Raw genomic sequence first — 11,441 nt, 5'->3', positions numbered from 1 at the left:
AATCTCTATAATAGGAAAGTACATGTAAGGCCGACCCGCAAGTTAGCCTAAAGAGTTATTCCATTCGGAAGCAAAACTCAACTTTAACTGTTTTCACTTCAAACGCGCCTATGTCTGAAGACAATAATGACTACAATAGGTGTTCTCCACAAATATGACCAAGCGAGATGATGGATTTATATTCGGCTTCCCTTGTACGCTTCAATCAGAGTTTTACTCACGTTTTTATAGCTCAAATACTTCTTCAAATCGATCTGATGAAATAACCGTAAGCACGACTGAAGAAGGTCACAAAAATTATTCCCACTGATTTGTCAGCGTTCGCTGTATTTATAGTTCTTGATTGCCTGAAGTCTTACTGGTGGAGAGCGATTTTCAATTGAGTTTTCAGATAGTCATCCACGTTTGGTTTATTCAGTTTTGATTAAGCGCGCCATGCAATTGGTTAAAAAAAAAATGTTGCAACCGGCTATTCTCAACCAATGAGAAGCAAAACCAAAACCAGCTGGTGTTACTTGCTTGTAGAAGTTTTCCCGCGCTTTATTTTAGCCAACTAATTTGCCTGATTTCACGTAGCTACGGTAAAATACGGTATGTACCGGTCTCGTCAAATAAGTATCACGCGATATTCCTCACGATTTCAAAGAATAATTGTTTTTGCAGATATCGGCGATTTTATTCGTCGATCGCGGAGATGGGAAAAAAAGTTTATCGCAGTAGTAGTTTATGGTTTATTAAAAACTCTCTTGTAGTAAAAGAACTGACAGATGCTCTTCTATATATGCTTCAAGCGATCTACGAAGCAGTTGATAGCGGTGAGGCGTCGGCTCGGGTTTTCTTCGCAGATTTTTCTAAGGGGTTTGATTTGATTGATCGTTCAATATTGATGCGGGAACTTGCAGACCTCGAAGTTCATCCAGTCCTTTTATCTTGGATTGCAGCATTCTTGACAGACCGGAAGCAAGCAGTTAGAATCGGAAGAACTTTGTCAGATTGGTTAACACTAAAAGGAGGAGTGCCCCAAGGAACAAAACTGGGTGTGATCCTCTTTACGGTGATGACAAACAGACTGCTGTCTGACTGGTGGCTGCGCATTAAATCAATGATACCAATGCTCTCGAAATAATTCCAAGGAACTCCCTTAGCTTACTTAACGCTATAGCCTCAGACATTCACAATTTTGCCGTTGCTCATAACATGAGACTCAATCCAACTAGGTGTAAGGAAATGCATATTATAATTTCCTACGCAACTCGAATTGTCTCATTAACCCGATAATAATTGGCGGCAATGTCAGCGAGCGTGTCAATACCTATAAGATCTTATGAGTTATTATGGAAAATGACCGTACCTGAAGTGGAACTGTCATGTTGATTACATTATTAAGAAAGCTTGTAAGAAGTTATACTCCCTTAGAGTACTGAGCAGAGCCAGGGTGTGCCAACGCAACATCTTGAGGATATACCTTGGCACAATTCGGCCAGTTTTAGAGTATGCTGTATCAGTCTGGCAGGACATTCCTGCCTACCTGTCCGAAGCCATGTATCCCGGCAGTAAGCGGATACATCTGGGCCCAGTTATTCAAAGCCCGATTAAGCTAATCCGGGATTAACGTGAACTTGGACGTGAGTTTAGTTAAAATCAATAAAGATTCTCCCAAAAGATTTTTATCCCTCAGTTTTGCCTTAGACGTTTCTTTACCGTTAGCTTGAAATTAGCCTTTTAAACCATTTTAAACGAGCGAGATGAAAGCCTCGGTTAACTTTTAATGGTGGCTTAGCGTTAATCGGCTTTCGAACGACACGGCCCTGGCGATATTTGCCATTTCAGTGCTGCGATCGGCCTGTAAAATCGCCGAGTGCGTCGAAACATGACTGACGATCGCGAGCGACAGAGTTAAGGGACGAGCACTTGACTGCTGAACTCCGCGAAAACCGGGTTTTAAGAAAGTCTAAGGCGAAGGAAAACAATTGAGAGCAGGAATAGAGAGGATCCTGGACAACTTTCTAGCATCCAAAAAGTCAAAAAATGGAGAAAACTTAAGGAAATGCTTGCTTGGTAGGCTACCGGCGCGACTTCGTCCCTCGTCTTTTACGACAATCGTTCAGTCCACAACTCGTGGGCAAGTTATAAGCGTTAGCGCGCTTTATGCGTTTCTGTTTACGGATGCATAAAGAAAGACGGCTTAAACAGAACCCAAATAACATAGAATTTGATATATTGTGTAAAGTTGCTGATTTCGCTTATTAAACGTGGGTTTTAATTTTAAGAAATGGCGCGCTCGTCGTGTCTCGCGTTTCAGCGCACGTGCCGGTTCACGAATTAAAACAGCACGCATGCACGCGCGCTTTCACGGAATTGGGAAACAAAACAAAACGCAGAAAGGTAAAATAAGGCGTCCGTTAAACTGAGGACACAAATTTCAGTTTGCAGAAATATTGTAGCGGAAAATTGTTTTTAACTATTTGTTCCGTCGTTTGGGCACATAATTATATAGTTGTGGAAACAAATCATTCCCCGTTTGTGCGCCCAATAAACGTTTTCAGGGTAAAAATGTTTCCCTTAGTTTCTTGATCCCAAACAAAAACAATCTATCACAAAATTGCCCGTTTAAATAATCCCTGTACTTACCGATCAAGAATTCTTTTATGATAAGAAACAATCCTATCGCAGCGACTACGTAAACGGATAATTGCCTCACAAGTGAATCCAAGAAAGTTTCAGTCTTGATTTTACCGGCTTTGTCCCGATTTCCTCTTGTTAAATACATCGATGAATTTGTTCGTCCATCGAATCCTGTTAACTCAAAGTGACACTTTAGTAGATTGGTGAAACCGTCGTTTTAAAGGGCTTCACTTGTAGTGAAGCATTTGTAACATAATGCTTTTAAAAGTTCAGTCTTTGGTAAACAAACGGCAGATCTATATAACTGAGACAAACAATACACTCTTCAAGAAACCCGAGATCCTTCGTCTGGGTCAGTAGCCATCATAAAATTGCACCAAGACGCTTATTTAAATCTTTGATCTCAGCTTTGCTTTCTTTGAATCCCTAACAAATGTTTCCTGGAACTGAAGTCTTTCGCGATGAACTTTAGTGAAAAAATTGAACTTTCAAATACCCCCAACTAGCGAAAAATTAAAGCAAAGTTATGGTCGAAAGATATAATTAATCATCTAATGCACCAAGACTCGCTAATTATCTAGCCGAGAAAGAATTTGGCGCTTTTTTACGCCAAATCAGTGACTCTATTTTAGCGCTAGATTTGCTTGAGCTAACTCGGTGATAAATGACGCCAGAGGTATTCATTCGCACCATCTAAAACACTTGAAATCCAGAATGCAATGAACTGTAATGACTTCTACTAGCAATGAGGTAACGTGAAAAATAAATCATAGTTTTCAGCGACAGTATCACAAAAATACTTTTATACTTGAAAGTCAGTTTAAAAGCTTGCAAGTATCCTGGAAATCATTTTGTGAAACAGCGCAGTTTCGTTCCTCTTGCAGAAAATGTTTTTCTTATAGTTTCAGTTCATGAAATTTCCTCTTTGGTACAGTTATTTTAGATTATCAACCTTGTCTCAAAATTGCGCGCCGTACGGCGCCGCCGTTCGTCTCGCTAAAACTCTGCACTAAAGGTGGCCGTCTTTTCTTCAAAAGTAGCCAAAAAGAATGTGTGAACTAGCTATCCGTATAGGTTAAGAGAAACTAAGTGCGGATTACTCCAAGAAGTATAACATCGTGTCTAAAATTATTGCTGGTTCATCGAGGTTGAGAATGGAATGAATAACTTTAAATTTGAAGGGGTCTTTTGAAAAATAATCCTTTATCGAGACTTGCGATAAGTTCTGACAAGTGCCACATCAGTTAATTAGCGTGGCAAAGGAAAAGTAAATTTTACAACTTCTTATAGTCTATAAATGGATAGATTCAGGACCCCGCCTCCAATACACGCAAGCAAAACAGTGTAATTTTACAAGTTTCATGTTCAAATTCAGCAGAGTTAGGGGTGGAAATAAACAAACATCGAAGTAAAAGTCTTTAAATGCCCGAGAAATATTTTCTGTTTGGAAGAATCGGCTCTAGTAAGCTTGTACGTTGTTCGCAGACGACTAATTTGACCGGAAACTTAAAAAATTGTCCAGTCGAATGAGTTTTGTTTTGAATTTGAAAAGCGTAAGAACTTAAATAATTAAGACACAACATATTGAAATCAGATAGCGTTCATGCATGACACGAATCCTCCGAATTTTCAAACATTTACTGATGTTTATTAGGCTAATGCTGGGCTCAAATGAAACGAATGAATAAAGATTATGGGTCTACTCGAAAATATTTATATATACATTTGAAAAATATTTGAAAAGACGCAATATTTTGAAAACTATTATTTTTTTCTATTTTTTATTCCTTTCACATATTTATTCAATTTTCTCGCATGACATCGAGGCTTACTCAGTTGACAACCGCGTTACGTAGCAACTTTACACAGAAACAAAATGGCGGACAAAATCTGTGAAACGTGAAAATGTAAGGTTTCTCGTGTATTTTGTCCATTTAATGCCCATTTGATGGTTTATTAAGAGATCACTCCAACAAATGATGGCATAAACCTCAAAGGAAAAGTGTTCCATTGGAGTAAGGAGACATATTTAGCACAAAAATGGCACAAAATGGTGCAAGCACTTTAGCGAACGGCAGCAGAAAGCCAGCGAACAACGGCAGAACCGATGGGTTTTCTCTGCCAGGGATCGATGAGAATGAGCTTCGTGCCCGTATTTATGCAAAACCACAATTGAAGCCAAATCCGAGAGCTCTTAAATTTAGTGGCCCGACTCCTGTGCAGCTGAAAAAGGTAAGCATAACTTTACACACATTGCAGAAACACGCAACTTTATATTTCATAAGCTCATAAGCTCAAGTTAATGTTTACACTATAAATGCAAGTTGTCTGAGAACTTTGGCGAATCTACGACGAGCTGTGATCGAGAAAAGCTGCTTCTTTTGAAAATCGGATCTAATTTTGTTTAACTAGACTAAATGAAGAGTTTGAAGATAAGTTTATTTTGGGCCGATTTTGGCTGCGCTCTTGAAGCGATCGAGATCGTGCAGTGTACTTTAGGACCCGGTAAATGTACCGTGATCTTAAATAGAAATCCTATATTATATCCTGATTCCTGAAATTGTAAGCCGAGCTAAGACTTGATTCACATGTGCGGGTAATTTTTATTGAGCAGGAATTCCTTCTCGGTCGAACGGCAAATGTACATTTCTAGGAAAAAAATAATTTTAGCGCCAAAATGATTTTGCAAGTAAATTATTAACCGTAAGAATGGATCACATTTGCGAGATAATCACAAGTACAATCATAACAAAAACGATTCAAAACTTGATCACTGTATAATGCAATATTAATTCCAGGGAATTTGATTGAATTTGGTTATAATTATAAGCCACTATACCATGCCCGAGAAATATATATCTTCAGCTTGTTCTTTCAAAGCGAAATCAGCAAGATCTTTGCAATAGTTCTTGATTTGTTTTTAATAAAACAATTATTCCACTCATGCTTTTTGGATATGAGATGATTAATTAGCTAACTCGTGCTACACGCCACATTGGCAATCTACATTGTACCATCTCATATCCACCACATGTTTGTGGAAAAATTGTTTAAAAATTTATGTATGAACTAGCAAGAGACGCTGGTGCTTTTGATTTTCTTGCAGATCATGCATACTTGTGCTTAATTTAAATGTCTCACAATGGTTCACACATGTGACACCATAAAAACTGTGAGCAGAGATCACCTCAATCTTCCAAGAAAAGTCAGCTTTCCTCAGAAGATCGAGGGGATCTCTGCTCACAGGATAGTGACACTGAGGCAGTCAAGAAACCACTGAACGACAGGCGTGCATAAGTGAAGAAAAGTGCTTCTTGTGCCTCTACTTATTCTTATGTTTGTGCTTTAATGACACTGGTTCAGAAAGTATGACTGTTGGGGACAATGCCTCCTTAAACCTTCTGCTACAGCGCACATGTTCTCAGCATCTTGGAATGGTCTGAGAAATGTGGGTTTCTTAAGGAAGGCGTCCAGTAATACAAGGGTATTTTTGCATACATGTAGTTTATGACCGTGGGAAAAGTAGACCTTAGCAAATTTTTTTGGAATGCAAAAAGAAAGTTAGGGGTTTAACCAATTGCAAATAAGTTAGCTTCAATTTGAGAAAAAATGCCATTTATTGTTATGTATTTTAAAGCTATTTAAAATTATTGTTGCTTCATTATGTCTAAAAAAATGTGTGGCTACCCCACAAATTAGATAATTTGTTTCCAATTATGTCAATTTTGTCTATTTGAACATTCCGGGTTGTTAATGTCATTGTACCAGTCAATTCCAGCGATGTCCATTCCCCAGGCATGGGAGGGGTGGGTGAGGGGTGCTTTTTTTCCCCTGTATAATTTTTTTCTTGTTTGTAATTGTTCCCCGGGCTGGACATTTCTCTTTGGTTAGGTCTTGTGAATTAAGCCTTAGAAAATTGTAGTTTCTTTTTTGGTGACAAGTTCATCCAGCTATAATGAGAAATTTATGATTCTTCAGTTGATAACTATCTATGATCTATGAATACTGCACTTGAAATTACCAATATATTTTAATCTGCTGCCCCCTTCCCCCCCCCCCCCCCTCCTTATTAAATACCAAACATATATGTGGGACATTTATGGAGTCATTTGTGTTTCTCAGTATTCTTGATGACTGTTTTGTTTCATGCTTATTTGATGTTCTTTGACAGAATGTACCAACAGCACCAAGACTAGAACCTCTGGTAAGTTAATAGACATTGTGCACTGTATTTCATATTAGGTCACCAATTTGGATGGTCTGTATGGATGGATGGATGGCACGTGAACATGGATGATCTGGCAATGTAAATCACCCTTGTACTCAACATTTCATCTCCAAATGTTGCTACACTGTATCATTATTTTCTTTGTCAATGTCATCATCTTTATCATTGTCATCGTCGTCGTCGTCATCATCATTAATGGTACTTCGCCATGCCACTCAGTCATGTGCAGCTACTGCTGCTTTGTTTCTGTTTCATCACTTTTTCATTATGGTCGTCATCATCATTAATTATTGCCATAATCACCCTCACCTTGGATACCTTTATCCTTGTCATCATCATCAGTATTAAATTTATCACTATCAACATTGTCACCATAATTATGATTGTTATTTTATTGTTCTCACTGTTACCAGTATCGTCATCATTGTCATCATTAGTCACCACAAATCAAGGCTGCAATACTTGACTGTGTAGATTAAAACAAATTTTTTTTTGATATTGCTCTTACCTTTTAGCCAAACCTTGCAAGATATCAAGAAAAACAGAGAAGTCTTCCTTACACATCCCCTGTGGGGAAGACAAAATCCCCAACACCTCCCCCTACTTCTGAACCCGACAAGAAGAAGATCCGTAGAAGAGATGTCGTGGAACCCCTCGAGCGAACAACATCTCCGCTACCAAACTTGCCAGAAGATTTAAAAAGCAAACAAGAGAAAATTGACTCTGCGGCTCAGGTGAATGGTGTAGTCACACAAAGACAGACCTCACCAAAAGAGAAGGTTGCCCATTTTCAAGAACCTGTTGTGAATGGCAGTGCTACAGTGCCTGTGAAGACTGATGTGATACCCGAGGGCTTAAGAGATCCTCTACAGATCATCAGCTTGATCAGGGAGAACTCCAAACTGGGGTTTCTTTATATGACACCAGCTGTAGATAGGTCATCCATCTTGTACAACCCTTATAACCTCAAGTAAGTTGTTTACTTGGAAACTAGTAGACCTTTATCATGTGGTGGCCATGTTGAGTCTCAGGAGAATAATTAGCTTTGGTTTTGAATGTCAAGCCTCACACTGAATTCGCATCTGGCCAAGGCTCGCCATGTGAAAACAAAGCTTTTTATTCCCCCAAGACTCAACATGGCTGCTGAGTGATGAGGGTCTATGGTTATGTCAAATGAAGTTAATGAATCGTAGATTGCGATCAGAAATCGAGTGGTTAAATCCCTTAAATATAAAGTATATTGTTTTCATAAAGTCTATAATCCAGAAACAAAAATAATGCTGTTCAACGAAGGAGACATTTAACTTGACATTGCTGTGTTTGTGATGAGGTCCCTTGTAAATAACTGTTTATTAATAATTATTGAGGATAACAATACCAGCTCAAAATAATTTTTTTAAACAGTTCAATTTTTTTCAGGTTTGAGATCCTTGCCTCCATTATATTTCTTTCAGAAACTGTCATTAGATAATTTCCTTAGTAGTAAAATACAACAGTTAATGTTTGAATGTGGTGGAAAGTTTCTGACACTCTCACCAAAAATACCAAAATCTAAACAAACTAAAAACATACAGTTTTAGAGAATGACAGGTTCTATATTGAATATAAACTTTTGGTTAATTCCTTTTAAATTAATTTTACAAAAAGTTGCTAGTAACACAAACCTTTTTACGAGAGTCTTTTGTGCCTATTGTAAACACAGAAAGTGTAACTAAATCTGAAGAAAGACATACTGTAGGTGTCTTAAATTAAAGTTTGGTTTTATCAACGGGATTGATAACTAAAGGTAATTTGGTCATGGTAAAGGGATTTAAGCGCCAACATTTCAAGCGTTAATTATAGCCCCATCAATAAATGCTGTTCAGTAAACCAAACACATTCATTTCCACTCCCCACCAATACAGCACCCTTATCGTTTCTTGAATTAAAGTACAGTCATATATGTAACTTTACTTTGTATCATACTCCCAGCCCTAAAGTGAGTTCCATCTGATTGATGAATCTCACTTTTCACTGTCTTGCTTGTCTCAAACAGGATTGTTAAGCACTCTGAAATCAACCATTCAGATTACTACACAATAAGCAGCGAGGGCGTCACTCATGTACGGGACAATGAGGCTGAGTTTACTGCTTTGGAACGCTGGGAGAAGGAGTACAGGGATTACAAACGGCTTGTCAAGATTCCAACATTTGCTAACTTCAGAATGTGGAAGGCCTTTGTTGTGTGGAGGAAAAATGTCAAAACAAAGTAAGCATAATTATTGTGTTTGTTCTTTCTTTAGTCTCCCCACTTTTGAAAAATGACAATTTTATTGTTTGGTTGAAAGAACATAGATGCATAATTTGCCTTTGAAAACCAAGCAACAGAATTAGTTACATGTAAAATCAACTCTGTTTTGAGTTACAGACTGGATATCTTACAATAATAATATTTAACAATTAGACGGCAAGCTCGAGGTTTCTATTGGCTTTGCCCCGAGCCAAGTATCAAAGGCGATAGAAACCAAGAGCGAGCCGTCTAATTGTTTTAGCATAGCTCAGTGATCGATCTATGAAGTAAAACAACTCTATATTTCATAAATTGTGATACATTTGTGCAATGATGCATGCTAAATCACACGCGCTCTGACAAACTGCTGTCTATCGATTGATAGACGGCACCTGTGTAGCCAATCAGATTGCGCGTTACGCAATAGTCGGTCACTGAGGTATGCTAATTATTGTTATACATCTTCTTTGAGGGGGTCCTTTGTTTATTAATATCAATATAAAACTAAAAAGGTGGCAACCAGTTTGTATGCGAGAGGAAAACCAATTTGAAGATTGAAATTAATTTTGTACTGTAAACCAAATCATTGAGCAGTCAGTCCTGAGTTCCAGTGAGTCTCTTGACTCAGGTCTGCAGCCATCAGGCTCACATCTGATACACAGTGTGTGAATATTCTGGTATAAAATAACCAAGTTATAATCGTGCTTGCCAGTTTTATACAATGATCTTTACAAGCCGGCACTTCCCATTTATGTCTGTGAGCGTTTTGCTAGCCCTCCATGGTTCTTTTGATCTGATATTTGATTTGATTCTGTTTTTCGTCACAGAAAAATCACACAATGCAAAAACCAGTTGCAGGAAAATCTCTTCATAGTCAATGCAGTAAGTACCAGTATTGTAATGATTTAAGTGTGTGCTGTAGTTCTTTGTCAGTAAGTTAATTCTACCAAGGACAGCTCGATCTGCCCAAGATTATGGAGCAGTGCAGTGATTGGAAGAAACTGTCCAATGTGTGCAAGTGCGCTAATGACCTAACAATCTTGGACAGAGTAATAAAACCCTCACCTCCCCCTCCCCCCCTCCCAAGATAGATGATGAATTTTTGTGCAAAGCAAAACACATGTAGTCTAAATTTTTCAATTGATTTGTTCAAGATTGTCTGCTGGGTTTAAGCGTGACAAAACAAAGAAAGTGACTTCAATTAAAAGGTGATTTGTCAGCACATTTATCGCGATATTTAGCAGTGATGTCTGACATAGCCATGCGCATTACAGTTTTAACATTCTACCTCTAGCCTCTGTCAAAGTATTGACTTGTGTCTCGCTGCAAGTGAGTGATCCTTGAAAAAACAGCAATTTAAGAGCCTGTGAAGCTGGCTCATTCTCATTGCGAGATATTAAAAAAACCGCCATGAAGTCCCAACTTACATGTGCACAGTATATCCTATTGAGAATATTTTTGGTTAGTTTTGAATTTGCTTAATTTATCCTTACGCCTCATAATGATTTAATGCTGACATCAAACCTTCAATTTCTTCAAACAGTCCTTACGCCCTGCACTGTTGAATGTGCGTGAAATGTGTTACCGTATCAGTGATATGGGACTGTGCCGAGTGGAGAAAGGACACACATACACTTTGGACGAATTCCGCAATGCTCAGTTTGAACAACTTGAAGAAGTATGTACATGTGTACTGTATGATGTGATACTTAAATGTACAAATTATATGTAAGAATGATTACTGTGACATAATTATTTTCCAATTTCAATTTGACCTGGATAGTGTACCCAGGTGGAAATCTTATTAAGATCTTATTAAGATTCTTATTAAGTTTCTTAACAAGATCTTATCTTACTTCTTAGTTAAGATTCTTACAAGATTCTTACAAGATCTTGTAAGATTCTTACAAGATTCTTACAAGATTCTTGTAAGATTCTTACAAGATCTTGGTAAGATTGCAGTAAGATCTTACAAGATCTTAGTAAAATGTGATAAGAATCTTAGTAAGGAACTTGCAGTTGATAGTCAAGATCTTACAAGACCTTGTAAGATTCTTACAGGTTTCTTACAAGATCTTGGTAAGATTCTTATTAAGTTTCTTAACAAGATCTTATCTTAGTTAAGATTCTTACAAGATTCTTACAAGATCTTGTAAGATTCTTACAAGATTCTTACAAGATTCTTGTAAGATTCTTACAAGATCTTGGTAAGATTACAGTAAGATCTTACAAGATCTTAGCAAAATCTGATAAGAATTTTAGTAAGGAACTTAAAGTCGATAGTCAAGATATAATAATCAATCTCAAGCTTAAGACATC

The 11,441-nt window shown here is 37.7% G+C and overlaps 2 protein-coding genes across 2 annotated transcripts in view; one reads left to right on the top strand and one right to left on the bottom strand.

Moving 5' to 3' along the window:
• Nucleotides 1-2,812, bottom strand: part of LOC146466311 (uncharacterized) — a 5,488-nt gene extending 2,676 nt beyond the window's left edge. Inside the window, exon 1 of the mRNA XM_085127508.1 lies at nucleotides 2,632-2,812. Coding sequence (XP_084983634.1) covers nucleotides 2,632-2,770 — 139 coding nt within the window. The 5' untranslated portion in view covers nucleotides 2,771-2,812. The remainder of the gene's footprint in view (nucleotides 1-2,631) is intronic.
• A 1,660-nt stretch (nucleotides 2,813-4,472) lies between these two features.
• LOC146466309 (dynein axonemal heavy chain 6-like) overlaps nucleotides 4,473-11,441 on the top strand; it is an 86,087-nt gene continuing 79,118 nt past the window's right edge. Inside the window, exons 1-6 of the mRNA XM_085127479.1 lie at nucleotides 4,473-4,857; nucleotides 6,797-6,829; nucleotides 7,369-7,823; nucleotides 8,889-9,101; nucleotides 9,950-10,004; nucleotides 10,666-10,800. Of these exons, the coding sequence (XP_084983605.1) occupies nucleotides 4,666-4,857; nucleotides 6,797-6,829; nucleotides 7,369-7,823; nucleotides 8,889-9,101; nucleotides 9,950-10,004; nucleotides 10,666-10,800 (1,083 nt within the window). The 5' untranslated portion in view covers nucleotides 4,473-4,665. The remainder of the gene's footprint in view (nucleotides 4,858-6,796; nucleotides 6,830-7,368; nucleotides 7,824-8,888; nucleotides 9,102-9,949; nucleotides 10,005-10,665; nucleotides 10,801-11,441) is intronic.

Source organism: Pavona decussata, unplaced genomic scaffold, assembly GCF_977016875.1.
Source record: "Pavona decussata unplaced genomic scaffold, jaPavDecu1.1 SCAFFOLD_145, whole genome shotgun sequence".
Classification (NCBI taxonomy): Eukaryota; Metazoa; Cnidaria; class Anthozoa; order Scleractinia; family Agariciidae; genus Pavona; species Pavona decussata.
This window is presented reverse-complemented; position numbering and strand designations above follow the sequence as displayed.